Consider the following 16,456-nt stretch of genomic DNA (forward strand, 5'->3'; position numbering starts at 1 on the left):
AAGTGGTGGGAGGCGGGGCTAGTGCTGGACAGACTTCTACGGTCTGTGCCCTGAAAATGGCAGATGCAAATCAAGGTCAGGTATACACAAAAAGTAGCACATATGAGTTTATCTTGTTGGGCAGACTGGATGGACCGTGCAGGTCTTTCTCTGCCATCATCTACTATGTTACTATGTAAATGTGCACAGTAGTGTACAGATAGAGTTTGCTGTCCGTGGAGTCAAGGTCAGACAAAGGACTGTGCTCACCATATACCCACACCCCCCCCCTCCAAAAACCCCCCACAAATTATTTGTGGGGGAAGATGGCAGAAGTACATACAGAGTGCATTTTACCTCCTGGGGGACTTTCAACTCTATAAGATCTAAACATCACCTCTTGTAGGTTAGTACCTGAAATGTTACAAGTGCTTCTAAATTTGGTGAGAAAAATTTTCCATAGTAAGGAAATACCTCATTATGCATGGCAAAGTGATAATTGTTTTCCTCTTCCCGTCTTCCTTGGTGACCTTGCAAAGTGGACCTGTAGGTTGAACTTTTCCATACCTTTGCCTATCTGCCCTGTGTTATGTGTCCGAAACACTCCAACCCCTTGACAGCTCACTGAAACACAGGTGCATTGCGTGTGACTCCACTGCCACTCGGCCACAGAGCTAAAGGAATTCTGCAACGTCACAAGAATTCCTCAGCAGGTCAGACAATATTTTCAGAGGCATAAATTAAAATGTTGACATTTTCTATAAGTTTTGATTGAATGAAGTTCATTTCCTACTTAAAATTTGGAGTGGCCTAGTGGTTAGTGCAATGGACTTTGATCCTGGGGAACTGAGTTCAATTCCCACTGTAGCTCCTTGTGCTCTGGGCAAGTCACTTAACCCTCCATTGCCCCCAGTACAAAATAAGTACCTGAATATATGTAAACTGCTTTGAATGTAGTTGCAAAAACCTCAGAAAGGCGGTATATCAAGTCCCATTTCCCTTTCCCTATTTGAGATTCTACATGGAATGTTGCTACTATTGGAGATTCTACATGGAATGTTGCTACAACGCGGCCGCACAGGCGTTCTGTGCAGGACGTCAGACTCACAGAAACAGAAGCCTGCACGACCGCATTAGTGATCTGCAAGGGCAGACTTCTACATGGAATGTTGCTAGTGGAGGAGTAGCCTAGTGGTTAGTGCAGCAGACTGATTCTGGGGAACTGGGTTCGATTCCCACTGCAGCTCCTTCTGACTCTGGGCAAGTCACTTAACCCTCCATTGCCCCTGGTACAAAATAAGTACCTGAATATATGTAAACCACTTTGAATGTAGTTGCAAAAACCTCAGAAAGTCGGTATATCAAGTCCCATTTCCCTTTCATGTTTTAGTCTGTAAACAGCTTTGCTCTGCTAGGCCAGATAAAGTAGTATAGTCAATATTAAACAAATAATATTCCTCGGAAGCAGACACAATGGTTTTGACTTGGTTCTTGCATACCATCTTCGTACCGTGTATGCCTGAAACCTACATATTTGCTATAAGAAAGTCTAACCAAGCCTCGCCTCTGGCTTTTATATTATACTGTGTGGCTGGTCCATTCTGCATCCACATTCCTTTCTGCTAATATGCTATTGTGTGTGTGCAGAAGGTTCCTTTAGCATGCTTTTTATTTTAAGGTGTATTTCATCTGTTACAATCCAATTTATATCACCACCCAGGATTACATTCATCAAAGTATGTCCCTGTGTGTGTGGTGTGGTGGTGGGGAAACAGAGGATGCACAAAACTAGACACCTACATTTTTTTAAAAATGGCAGGAAGGAGGAAGGCACTGGGCAAATTTCCTCAGGATTATTTTACCAATAAGCATTAGAGGGGAAGGAATTTATTCCATCCTGTAACAGGCAGTCCCAGAGGAGGAAAGCAAGCAGACTGAAGGAGCTCAGTAAGCTGACACTGCGTGTAGCCAATATCACTCCGTCCTCTCCATTTCACAAAGACAGTGGGGGTTGGAGGCTATCACTCAAAGCAGTGACCCAGCTAAAAGTTTGCCCCTGTGATTGGGAAGCAGCAGGAAAAAGGGAGCAGGAAGCTCTGCTAAATGAGGGCCTTTTATTATTTTCGCTCACTTTAGTTTCTTTTACAAATGCTGGTTTTCTTTCCATGCCAAACTAACTCCATTTAAGAATCCCCACACGTATGAAAAGGAAAAAAAAAAGAAGTCCGCTCTGCATTGCAGAATAGAACTTTCAAATTCACCAGCTTCCTGAAGAGGGGGGTTCCAGGTAATCGCAAAAGTCAGCCCCTTAAAATATTCATTAGCTTGATCGAGATATCATCATTTCTATCCAAACATTTTTTTCCAGTTTTCTTTTAAGTTACTTGCATTTGTTAATGTTAGGGTAGTAGTGTACACTTTCAAACATCAGTGCACAAAAAAAAAAATCCTGTTGACTGTATTTATAATTCCTTGTGAAAGTCTTCACTTTCTGCTGCCTAAAAAATACAATTCAAAATGCCATAAAGGAGGAATTTGTTTCACTGACTTACAAAACATATTATCAATGTGAAAGGACTGTTATAGAAATATTCAAGAGAGAGACTTTGACGAGGCATTGTAAATATAGTCAACGGTATTTAGGATACACGCCTGAAGCGTAACACTGATAAAACTAAATTCTTGCCATTTAATAATTACTACTACTACTTAACATTTCTAAAGCGCTACTAGGGTTACGCAGCGCTGTACAATTTAACATAGAGGGACGGTCCCTGCTCAAGGAGCTTACAATCTAATAGACAAGTGAACGGTCAGTCCAATAGGGACCCTGATACGATGGTAGCTCATAAACTGGTTGATCAGATCAAGTATACACTCCCCCCCCCCCCCCCCCACGGTGAAGATCTTGGGGGTTCATGTTGACCAAACTCATTTGAAACACACCTTTGCTTTTTGACGAAGAGTGCTTTTTTTTTCTTCTCCGGAATCTAAGGTGAAGAAGCAATTTTCTTTTGAATTTGAGCAGTTTAGATTATTAGTGCAGTCGTTATTGTTATTAAAGTTGGATTATTGTAACATAGTACTTAAGTACATAAGTAATGCCACACTGGGAAAAGACCAAGGGTCCATCGAGCCCAGCATCCTGTCCACGACAGCGGCCAATCCAGACCAAGGGCACCTGGCAAGCTTCCCAAACGTACAAACACGTAACATTCTATACATGTTATTCCTGGAATTGTGGATTTTTCCCAAGTCCATTTAGTAGCGGTTTATGGACTTGTCCTTTAGGAAACCGTCTAACCCTTTTTTAAACTCTGCCAAGCTAACTGCCTTCACCACGTTCTCCGGCAATGAATTCCAGAGTTTAATTACGCGTTGGATGAAGAAAGCTTTTCTCCGGATTGTTTTAAATTTACTACACTGTAGTTTCATTGCATGCCCCCTAGTCCTAGTATTTTTGGAAAGTGTGAACAGACGCTTCACATCCACCTGTTCCACTCCACTCATTATTTTATATACCTCTATCATGTCTCCCCTCGGCCATCTCTTCTCCAAGCTGAAAAGCCCTAGCCTCCTTAGTCTTTCTTCATAGGAAAGTTGTCCCATCCCCGCTATCGGCAGATAAAGACCTGTACGGTCCATCCAGTCTGCCCGAGTAGATAAACTCATTTCATAAATGTATGAGGTGATCCAACATGATCTTGATTTGTTCATTCCACTTTCAGGGCATAGACCGCTGAGGTTTGTCCAGCACTGTCTCCATTCCCAAACTTCTGAAGATGTCATCGAAGCCCCTGAAAAGCTCCAGTGCATTCCATCCACATGTATCCAGGCCACGATCAGGGCACAGACTGTAGAGGTCCGCCCAGCGCCGGCTTTGCTTCTCAATTATTAGTGTTGCCACCTAGTTTCCGCTAAGCTTCTTTGGATCAATTCCTTCTAAACAGGATTCCTGCGGGTTTATCCCATGCATTTTTTGAATTTTGTTACAGTTTTCATCTCCACCACCTGGCGCGAGAGAGCATTCCAAGTATCCACCACCTTTTTGGTGAAAAAATACTTCCTGCCATTTTGTCCTCTAGTTCCACCTTATAAAACAAATAGAACGTTAGGTATTATTAGGAAAGGAATAGAAAACAAAAGTGAGAATGTTATAATGGCTTTGTATTGGTCCATGGTGCAACCGCAACTCAAATATTGTGTTCAATTCTGGTCGCCGCATCTCAAAAAAGATATAGTGGAATTAGAAAAGGTACAGAGAAGGGTGATGAAAATGATAAAGGGGATGGGACGACTTCCCTATGAGGAAAGGCTGAAGCTTCTATGGCTCTTCAGCTTGGAGAAGAGATGGCTGAAGGGAGATATGATAAAGGTCTATAAAATATTGAGTGGAGTGGAATGGGTAGACGTGAATTGTTTGTTTACTCTTTCCAAAAGTACTAGGACTAGGGGGCATGCGATGAAGCTACAAAATAGTAAATTTACTACGAATCGGAGAAACCTTTTCTTCACTCAACGTGTAATTAAACTGTGGAATTCGTTGCCAGAGAATGTGGTAAAGGCGGTTAGCTTAGTGGGGTTTAAAAAGGGTCTGGACGGCTTCCTAAAGGAAAAATCCATAGACCATTATTAAACTAACTTGGGGAAAATCCATTGCTTAATTCTGGGATAAGCAGCATAAAATGTATTGAGCTTTTTTGGGATCTTGCCAGGTATTTGTGACCTGGATTGGCCACTGTTGGAAACAGGATGCTGGGCTTGATGGACCTTTGGTCTTTCCCAGTATGGCAATACTTATGTACATGATTCCACTACTCAACATTATCTCTTGGTCTACATGCCTTCGTATAAGCAGATGACATTCAGATTATTGCTACTTACACCAGATCACTCTTTCTGATCTTAATTCAAAATTAGCTATCTTCGGCAAAATTGAAACTGAGTCCTGAAAAAAACCTGTGCTCTTACTGTCTCAAATTGCTTCTTCCATTCTTATTCCTTCAATTATTGCATGTTCTTCAACTTCATTTCAGTCTTCACTTAAAATTCTTAGATCACATTTGACTCAACTTTTTCTTATCATTCACATATCTCCAACGTGGTATAACGTTGCTTCTATAAACTTTTTCTTCCATCCACCATCTTTTCACAAAACCAGCTCTTCTAGTATTCATCCACTCCCTAGTTATTACTGTACTAGTTTTTATTATGGAATTAAACATACAGAACTAAGACTACTTCAACTGGTACAAAATACAGCAGTAAAGTTAATAACTGGGACAAAGAAAATTTGATCACGTTACTCCTCTCCTTCCAAGAACTACTACTACTTAACATTTCTAGAGCGCTACTAGGGTTACGCAGCGCTGTACAAATTAACGAATAAGGATGGTCCCTGCTCAGAAGAGCTTACAATCTAAAGGACGAAATGTCAAGTTGGGGTAGATGAGATTTCCTGAGAAAAGATGTAGTGATTAGGTGCCGAAGGCGACATTGAAGAGGTGGGCTTCGAGCAATGATTTGAAGATGGGTAGGGAGGGGGCCCGGCGTATGGGCTCAGGGAGTTTGTTCCAAGCATGGGGTGAGGCGAGGTAGAAAGGGCGAAACCTAGAGTTGGCGGTGGTGGAGAAGGGTACTGAAAGGAGGAATTTGTCTTGAGAGCGGAGGTTACAGGTAGGGACGTAAGGGGAGATGAGGGTAGAGAGGTAAGGAGGGGCTGCAGATCGAGTGCATTTGTAGGTGAGTAGGAGAAGCTTGAACTGTATTCGGTATCTGATCGGAAGCCAGTGAAGTGACTTGAGGAGAGGGGTGATATGAGTATATCGGTTAAGGCGGAAGATAAGACGTGCGGCAGAGTTCTGAATGGACTGAAGGGGGGATAGATGGCTAAGTGGGAGGCCGGTGAGGAGTAGGCTGCAGTAGTCAAGGCGAGAGGTAATGAGAGAGTGGATGAGAGTTCGGGTGGTGTGCTCAGAGAGGAAGGGCAAATTTTGCTAATGTTATAGAGGAAGAAGCGACAGGTCTTGGCTATCTGCTGGATATGTGCAGAGAAGGAGAGGGAGGAGTCGAAGATGACACCGAGGTTGCGGGCAGATGAGACGGGGACGATGAGGGTGTTATCAACTGAGATAGAGAGTGGAGGAGAAATGGGTTTGGGTGGGAAAACAATAAGTTCAGTCTTGGCCATGTTCAGTTTCAGGTGGCGGTTGGACATCCAGGCAGCAATGTCGGATAAGCAGGCCGATACCTGGGTTTTCGCAGTGATTTCTGGTGTGGAGAGATAAAGCTGGGTGTCGTCACCATAAAGATGATAGTGGAAACCATGAGAAGAGATCAGGGAGCCTAAGGAAGAGGTGTAGATTGAAAAAAGAAGGGGCCCAAGAACCCACCGCATCACTTTAAAAGCCCCCACTTTAATTCATGAAATTCTTAATTCAGGTACACCACTATACCTTTCCCGTTACTTAATTCTTTACACCCCCTTCTGGAGCATTAAGATTGTCTCAATCAAATTCACTATACATCCCCCTCAGTTTGCCAAATCCGTTTCAATTTTACCCGATCTAAGGCATTTAGAACCACTGGTCCAACTTTCTGGAACGCTTTACTTCTTCGACTGCAACTGACCACCTCTTATACAGACTTTCGCTCTGGTCTCGAAACTTTCCTCTTCTGAGACGCCTGTGCCACTAATTGCTAGGCTTTTTAAGTCACAGTCACCAATTGGGTCCTGCTCGGGGAGCCCTGCATACTACAGTGTTTAACCTTTCACTGTCGTTTCCACAACTTGCTCTGTCCTATAGTAAACGGAGTTCTTGATTTTCACTCCCCTTTTTCATTTGCATTTAATTTTAAAATATAAACCGCTCTGAAAGTTATTACACAGGTACATCAGATTTTTAATAAACCTGAAACTTCTCCACATTTGGCAAAGCTTCATTGGCTGCTGGCATCCTTTCAAATACAATTGACATTTTTGTGTTTAGTGCGGAAGAGTAAACATAACGAGGGCTCCAGTCAATTTGTAGAAAGGATAAAGGAATAAGGCTCCTGAAGTACGCTCTGCTTAGCTGGGATATTTATTGAACAAGCAGTCTTCAAGGAGGGCAAACCAAAGTCTTGAAATCAAATGTTTTCGATTGTAGGGCCGACAGCATATAATCATTTCTCTACTGAAATTAGGAAAGAGGAAAGCTTTATCTTACAGAAAGAGACTTAAAGCGTCTTTGTTTATTAAGACTTTTGGGGATACAGGTTGTTAATATAGGGGTCCTTTTACTAAAGCACGCTAACAATTAGCGTGCGCTAAATGATAAGACGCCCATAAGAATATAATGGGTGTCTTATTCAGCGCGTACTAATCATTTGTGCAAGCTAAATCTGTTAGCGCGCTTTAATAAAACGGACCTCGTAATTTGTAGTTGCCTGCTATTTAGTGATACTTTTGTAATTAGATGGACTGTTTATGAAATACTAGCCGTTAAGCCCGTAAAACGGGCACATATTAGTGCAGACCAATTTGATGGGGCCCCATCTTAGCCCCGCCCCACCCTAGCTCCACCCACCGAGCTCCTGAGCTCCAGGGCCGGCCACTCCACCCACCGAGCTCCTGAGCTCCAGGGCCGGCCATCCCTCCCTCCGAGCTCCAGGCCATCCTCTCCAAGCTCCAGGACCATCCCTCCTCGCTCCAAGGCCCCCCTCCCCCCCCTGTCTCCCAGCTCCAAGGCCCGCTCCCTCCCCCCTCTCTCCCAGCTCCAAAGCCCCCCTCCCTCCCAGCTCCAAGGCCCCCTCCCTCCCCCCTCCCTCCATATTGTAAACGTCATCTTACCTCATCGGGTTACAGTAGCAAGCAGCAGCAGTGAAACGCATGTGAGCTGTGCGCTTCAGGTGCCTTCCTTTCTCTCTCTCTCTGCTCCCGCCCTCATTTCCTGTTTCCGGGAGGGCGGGACCACAGCTGAGAGAGGGAAGGGAAGGCTCTTGAAACGCCGAGCAGCTTGCATGCTTTTCACTGCTGCCGCCTGCCGCCATAACCCCGACGACGTAATTTTGATGACGTTACAATTCTGAGGGAGGGGGAGTGGAACTTGACGGGCGGTCGGGGCGGAGTTGCCCTGCCTCTGGTTGACGTAACAACGTGTAAACTTCAGAGGGAGGGGGAATGAAACTCGACGGGTGTTCGGGCGGAGTCGCCCCGCCTCTAGACTGTTGCTCTTTCAACGTTCGGACCGCACATTTACAGGTGAGTCGGTCACGTCTCATTTATATGTTTGATGACAGACTGTGATATTGAGGCTATTTTAGGGAGTATGTTGGGTTTTCATATTGTGTCTAATTGTTTCATTTTAGTTATGTACTGTTTTGTCTGTATGTTATATTTATGTATGTTACTTGTAACTCAGTAGATCTTTGATGGGCTAGAAATAAATATAATAATAAAGACATCAGACACTACTAAAATGTACCATACAAGAAAAGCTGCCCTTGAACAGAGCCAAAATAATTAGTTAAAAATCTGAAATAGTCAAATGGGTCATCGTCTTCCTAATAAAATTCCTGAGAACTAAAACCTCTCACACACAAAACTAGTCAAAACCCAGCAACATAAAATTTTTTTAAAAACTTAAAAAAAAAAAAAAGCAGGTTTTATTATTTTCCTAAAAACATTAGATCTCCAGTCTCTTTTGGGTGAGCAAAACAAATACTCTTATATTAAGGGCCCTGTTTACAAAGGCATGCTTGCATTCTTTAGCGCAGCCTGCTTAGACGCCCGCAATATTCCTATAGGTGACCACACAGCATGCGCTAAAGAACGTTAGCACGCCTTTGTAAACAGGGCCCTAAGTATTTTGCAACCCGAGTTCCTTGACAGGAGGCATGCATCAACATGGAGGCCAGCCAGGGGTAGGTTCGGATGAGATTATATGAACTGTAGTTTTTGGAAGCCCGACATGGCACATTCTGGTGACGGCAAGGACAGCTCTTACCTGTTTAGAATAGCCCCCGTAGACAATCACATTGCCATCCTGTGTGGTAACCATCTTGCAGCCGGACCGCGGGGTTGGGCCAGTCCCCAACGGACACAGTTTTGCCCAGGTGAATGTGTCCAGGTTAAAGGCGTACACATCGTTGTAATAGATGTAATCTCTAGGTAAAAGCAATAAGCAAAACTCACACCAAGAATAAAGGGAAAAGTTCTTAAAGACTACAGAATCCAAACAATACTAAGATTCATTTCAAGAAATACAAGTGGTTAAACCAGATGGCAGGAATCCTCTAGAAATAATACAACCAATTTAGCCGCTCAAAATGTCTGTACCTTATGGAACGTTTGAAACAAATTTAGCTTATAATGGCAATAAATATTTGGTTCATGCTTCTGCCTCATTTAGATCTGAACTTGGAATGTCAGCCTTCTTATACAGGACACTATGAGGATTGCTGCTTAAATTCACCCCCCTTTATTGTACCCTGCTTGGCAGGTAAAGAAAAGAGAAGCAGAACATTTTTTTTGGTCAAGAAAGTTTACAACAGAAAAGAAACACATGGATCTGGTTTTCCAAAAGGCCCTTCCCATCCTGTGCTTCAAAAGGCAGGGCCTGTTAGATCAGCTCAATGCGTGGCAAATGGAAAAGTAACCAGCTCCAGTATTAGCAAGACAGATAACGCAGCTGTAGTTGTACAAGAAACAAAGCCAAACAAACAAAAAACCCCACAAAACACTTATTGTAGTCAAAGATATTGAAGTTTTAAGTTTTGAAAGCTTCTACTGATGGTAAGAGGAGAGGAGAGATGAATAAATATGGATTTGCTGTGCTGACATTCCTCAGAGCTACATGTAAGTATCACTCTGATTACATCTTTGATATACCACTATATCAGCGCTGCGTACGCCTTGTAGCGCTATAGAAATGCTAAATAGTAGTAGTAGTATATCAAAAAATATATCCAAGCAGCATACAGCTAAATTAAGAGAAAGGTGTGAGTAACCACAGTATGAAAATTTTTTTTAATTTTAATTTTTAATCCACTATAAAGAGGATTATTGATTGAATCTAGAAATATATATTATCCTCGTTTGGTTCTCTAAACTTTTCTGTAGTAATAACACACAAAAGGAGAACAAGGAACACATGAAACAAGCACAGGACACATCGCTGGATGTCGCAGGGCCGGGTACCTAATTCTCAGCCAGAAAATGCCTGGCTGAAATAATACATTTTCAAGGCGAATGCTCAAGAGCAAATCTGTATGCCTTGACACAAACCTGAATTACTAGTATGATCTAAGTGAAGTTGAAGGTGAGAAGGATTAGCCAGAAGATTCTTTGACAGGAGTGAAGATTTTGAGATGGAGAATACTGTATGAACATAATAACACCCACCCCCCCTGCTAAAAGTAACCCAGATCAATAAACCTGGTGGGTAATGGCTACAATTTTAAACGGTATCCAGTAAGAAATCAGAAGCCAGCACCAACAGGGGAGTGATATGATCATACTTTTTAGCACCAAAAGGCAATTTGACAGAGGTATTTTGAATCAATTGCACTCTCTTAATAGAAGAAAGATTTGAACTCTGGAGAATGGAATTGCAACAGCCCAAACCATGACAGTACTAAACAGTGGAGACGATGGAGAGTATTATGGTCCAGGATGGATTGGGTATCAGCAGTCGTTTCAAAATAAAGAATGTTTTTCACAAGATTTGATACATGTGGTTCAAAAGGTCAAATATCTAACTAGAGTTAATCCCAGAACCTTAACAGATTCCTGAAATGGAAATGAACTACCATTATGCATCCGAGAGTAAGAATTAGCAGCCGATTTAAACCAAGGAAACAGAATTGCAATGGATTTAGGAAGATTCAATTTCCTCCAATCGTGGAGAAACTATGGACACAAAAATCAAGAGCGGCTAGAAGATGTACATCAACTGCATAAAGGAAAAATATGAAGCCGAGAGAGGGAATCAACAATGGAAGGGGAGCCATGAAAATATTAGAGTACAGAACCCAGGACCGAGCTCTGTTGCTCACCACAGGAAAGGTTGTATTAAACTGGGGTGGACTGGGATCAGTACACTTTAAGGGAACAATTATTTACATAGAACTGAAACCATGAAACTGCATTTTCTGAAATATGAAAATCGAAGAGACTCTGAAGAAAGACAGAGTGGTCCACTACGCCAAACGTTGTAGATAAATCTAATGACAGCATAAGAACATTCTTTCTTAAAACCAGGTTAGTTAAAGTCAGTAAGGCCCAGAAGAGAATGTCCATTAAGAAAACTGGTATGACTTAGATGTAAGACAGAAACAAAAAAAGGCAAAGATCTGCCACAGAAATAGCAAACAAAAAGAAAAAAAGCAGATCAAAAAAGACAAAAAAAATGGAACAGGAGGGTAACAGAAGAAGCGGTTTATTACAAGTTACCCGACATGGCCATGTTTCGCCCTCAGGCTGCGTCAGGGGTACAAAAACCTAGTAGGGGTAAAAAGCAAAGTGAACCCCTAAAAGTAGTCATACAACCACCTTACATAAGTGCTTCCCAAGCTTAGCAGTCTTAGCAATGCTATGTTGACTGGCATTCATTTTGTCCAGATATGAGGAAAGCTGAGTGGTCATGAGCTTCTCAACAACTTTAAAGATGAGCGGTAAGCTTGAAATGGGACGGTAATTACCCGCAACATGAGGACCACCTTTTGCAACCTTTAGTGGAAGATAAACAATTAGTAGTTTCCATAATTAATTTGACTATAATATACAAGAAGGGAAGGAAAGCTGTAAGAGACAGGTAGGTGTAGGATCCATCAATGCTCTATGTGGGTATGTTTGTTAGCAGTCTATGAGATTAATTTACTTTCCAGAAGATGGAAGGTATTTACTGTTTTAATTGTTATTTGTACATTTGCGTATTAATTTGTTTGGGACTGTGTATGTTTCCCTGTTATCCGCATACATTTATGTGGAATATAAATGAATAAACTAAAACTGAAGTAGGATTCATAGCTTGCACTGAGGCATATTTACAAAGCACTTAGCCTTCCAAAGTTCCGTAGGTTTCTAGGAAACTTTGGAAAGCTAAGTGCTTTGAAAATATGCCTCACTGTGCACTCAACCTCCAGTAACGAAGGGAGCCTGAAAACAGAGAGACTCCTAATAGGAGGATTACAGGAGGGAAACTGGTAGTAGAAAAAAAAAAAAAAAGGGGGGTGGGGAATGTCTAAGGAAGTGACATCAAGAACATCTTCGGGTGACCTATTAACTCAAGCAGGAAAAGTAGACTTTAACTAGAAATGCTTTGGCAAAATCATCAGCTATTACACTCAAGGAACTAAGATGCATTTGAGGAAGGTTATTATTAAGTTGCCTGACCAACCTAAGAAGTCTAGATGTATTACTTTCTTGAATAATGTGCGATAATAATTTCATTTGGCATTGTTTACAAAGGCGCTATAAAATTTAGCCAATTCTTTATATTTCGATAAAGCAGCAACATAGGAGACTTTTGCCATAAACGTTCACAGTAGAGCAGTTGATCTTCAAGAGCCATAAGCCCTGATACTATGGCGAGGAATGTCTCAACTGGTGGGAGAATTGCTCCTGCAGTGGAGCTGAAGCGTACAAAGCTGATTGCAGAGTAGAGTTCCAGAGGTCAGCTTGGGTTGACGATGGCAGAGTAGAAAAATATCAGGAAAAAAAAAACAGCACAAGACGACACAAAAGATTCTAAAGTAAGAGCCTTAATATTTCTAAATGTCTGCAAGGGTGGGGAGAGGACTTATAGACATATAGTTAGTGGAAGACCAGAGAATAGTGGCAAGGTAACAGTCGAGCCAAGGTACTGGGGTTTCCTTAAGACAGATAATAGAAGATGTGCTAGCTTCATGATTGATTAGGAGGTCGACTGTATGCCCTGCAATATGCATTGGGTCAGACACAACCTGAAACAGGCCAGAGTCATTCAGAAAAGAAAAAAAATCTGAGGCTATCAGACTTGATGAGTTAAAAAGGTGAAAATTAAAATATCCTAATGTAAGCAATATAGGGAGTTCCAGTAGAAGAGATGCTTGAGGCAGAGAGCAGCAGGAAAGGAATCTGTGGAGAGTTACAGACAAATCACAAAGGTTACAAATACCCTGTTTCCCTGAAAGTAAGACATCCCCCGAAAATAAGACCTAGTAGAGGTTTTCCTGAATTGGTAGATATAAGGCCTCCCCCGAAAGTAAGACCTAGCAAATTTTTGTTTGAAAGCAGGGCTGCCGAGAGCCAGACAAGGCCGCCCCCCCCACCCGAGGTCGCCAGCCCCCCCTCTACCCACTCTCTGTCGCTCCCGGAACTAACCTTAAACGCCTCCTTTCACCTTCGCAGCAAGCAGCAGCAGGGCAGACCTCTCCTTCCTTCCGTGCTCCGCCCTCGCGGACGTTACGTCAGGCGAGGGCAGGACATGGAAGGAAGGAGTTGCCTGCCCTGCTGCTGCGAAGGTGAAAGGAGGCATTTAAGGTTAGTTCCGAGAGCGACGGAGGGCGGACGGGCCAACCCCGATCCAACCCGATGTTTCCCCGAAAAATAAGACAGCCCCTGAAAATAAGACCTAGCGCATTTTTGGGGGCAAAAATTAATATAAGACAGTGTCTTATTTTCGGGGAAACACGGTAGTAAAATAAATCAAAAGCACAGATACAGCACAGACAGCTGAAGAGTGGATCTTCACATTCTGGTATACCTAAAGCTTGAACACAGCACTGACAACTGAATGGATCGCCATTAAAAACACATGCAGGCACCATATTGATACACTAAGCATGAACACCACCACAAGAGACTAAAGCCGACTTGATGGAGTTTGTGTTCACATATGGAGCCTGGCCATAGCTTTAATTCAACAATCCTGGTCACCTCCGACTCATGGTTTTTGAACCAATGGAGGCTGTCATTCCAGTTAGGAAACTGTGGTCTTATGAAGCCCCGTTAACGTACAGTCCAAACATAAAACACACCAATTACTTAGACCCGACACTAAAGCAAGTCTACTTTCTATAACATGACATATGAATGTATCCATTACCTATAAAAACAGCACGTTCATCTGGGACAGAATCCCACTGTAACATGAATGGAGGTAACCCCTGCTCACAAACTGCTGACGTTTACCTCTGACATAAGAGAGATAGGCTAGTGCTCTCCTATACTCAGCACAAGCAGCACAGGAAAAGATTCTTCAAATTTAGCTGTGAATGGACGTGATGAATCACAGCACCAGAGAAATCACTGCTCACCTGGAATATCACATTTATATGCTCAATGAAGTTACATAGAAATACTTTTAAAACAAATAGGACGAAATAATTTTTTCACTCAATGAATAGTTAAGCTCTGGAATTCATTATCGGAGGATGTAGCAACAGCAGTTAGCGTACCTGGGTTAAAAAAAAAAAAAAGCTTTGGACACATTCCTGGAGGAAAAGTCCATGGTCTACTATTGTGACAGACCTGGGGAAAAGCCACTACTTGCCCTGGGATTGGTAGCATGGAATGTTGCTACTATTTGGGTTTCTGCCAGGTACTTATGACCTGGATTGGCCACTGTTGGAAATAGGATACTGGGATGGATGGACCACTGGTCTGATCCACATGGTTATTCTTTTGTTATGTTATAAGCAGCTTATTTCATGTACTGCTTCTAGGGTGCAAAACTCCTAATATTGTGGCCTGACCACCGTAGTACCCAACTTAATGTAAGAGCAATCACTGCAGCAGAAATTTTAAAATAAAATAAAAAAAATCCATGCTGTCAAAATGCAGGAATTTTATAAGTACGTAAGTATTACCATACTTATGTACAAAAGGCAGGAATTTTCCTGTACATTTAAAGAGGTGAGTGAAGAGGAACACATCAAATAATAGTATCTGTAAAACACAGCAATGCTAAGGAGAAATTAAGTCCTAACCGAACATTTTTATTTCATTTGTCCTTCCCACTATTCCAGAACCTGTGAGATAGTTATGTCCATCAACCAGCAGGGGGAGATAGAGAACTAGAAAACTGAGCTGAGACATCTCTCTCTTGGCATCCAGTCCGGTTTCTCAGTGTTTACATAGATAAGCAGTAAGGAGAAACTCAGAATAAACAACAACAACCTTAAACTCGCTAACCTAACAATACCCAGATGAGCAACCATGTGTGAACCTCTCATCTCTACACAAGTTGCAGAGAACAAGAGATATGCCGGAAGCACCATGCAAGGTGATAGTCGTTATCTGGTCCATTACTTTGCACCGACTAAACATCTCAGAAACCCTGGGCAGGCCTCTGGCATAGTGGGAAGGACTAATGGAAAGAAATTTATCAGGTAAATTTCTCCTTCCATTACGTAGCTTCCCATTATTCCAGTACCTGTGGAAACTCCAACTAAGAAATTCTTAGAATGGTTGGAAACATGGTGCTACTGCCCTTAGGAAAGAAGCCCCAAACTGGCGTTTGAGCGCACCGCAACGTCCACCCTGTAGTGTTTGGCAAAGGTTTACAGCGTCGACAACGTCGCCACCTTGCAAATATTCACCACAGACAGTAAGGTAGTTTCCGCCCAGGACGTTGATGTACACCTCATAGAATGAGCCCGCAAGGCTTGAGGAGCCAGCTTCCCTGCAAGCAAATAAGCTGATGCGAAAGAATCCTTCAGCCAATCTAGTAACTGTGGACTTGGGAGCCATAAGGCCAAGCCTCTATTTATCAAAAAGCACAAACAATCTGTCTGATTTGAAAAAAACATTTGTGAATTCCAGATATCTAATGAGGACTCTACACGCATCAAGAAGCTTCAAGGAAGAATACTGAACTTCATCCTCTCTGCAAAAGGATGGAAGCGCCACAGATTAGTTGAGAATAAATGCCGATACCACATTCAGAAGGAAAGAACCATGCACAGAGAGACCCCTTCGCCTCCAAAAAGCAGAGAAAGGGATCCCATCAAGTCTGGTTCTTTCCAACGGCTGAAGAACTTGAGCACTTTGGCATTCAATTTCACCGCCATCAAATCCAGAAATAAAGAACCCCATCGGTCCACTATCAGCTGTAAACTCTGGCTGATAGTTCTCATTCTCCCGGGTCTAGGAAATGCCTGCTGAGAAGTCAGCCTCCGCATTCAAAGATCCAGCGATATGAGCTCCCGACAAGCAGAGAAGGTTATTCTCTACCCAACTCATGAGGGAAGCCACCTCTACCTCCAGTGGACTTCTGCGGGTCCTGTCTTGCATGTTGATATAAGCCACCACTGATGTATTGTCGGAGAAAAGTCAGACCGGGGCCCCCACCAGAAAGAGAGCAAAGTCGCACACGGCAATTTATCAACCACAGAGACTCCTGTTCTGTCCAGGTGCCCTCTGCCAGATGGAACTTGTAATGAGATACTCAACCCAACTTGCTGGCATCCGCTGTCACTATCTCCCATTGTGTTACTGGAAAGGGAGCTCCAA

General features: G+C 42.7%; 1 protein-coding gene across 1 annotated transcript in view; it reads right to left on the reverse strand.

The window, feature by feature from the left end:
* Positions 1–16,456, reverse strand: part of KLHDC4 (kelch domain containing 4) — a 79,330-nt gene that overhangs the window by 24,598 nt on the left and 38,276 nt on the right. The window contains exon 7 of the mRNA XM_030202712.1: positions 8,967–9,126. Within this exon, the coding sequence (XP_030058572.1) occupies positions 8,967–9,126 (160 nt within the window). The remainder of the gene's footprint in view (positions 1–8,966; positions 9,127–16,456) is intronic.

This window comes from Microcaecilia unicolor, chromosome 5, assembly GCF_901765095.1.
Source record: "Microcaecilia unicolor chromosome 5, aMicUni1.1, whole genome shotgun sequence".
NCBI lineage: Eukaryota > Metazoa > Chordata > Amphibia > Gymnophiona > Siphonopidae > Microcaecilia > Microcaecilia unicolor.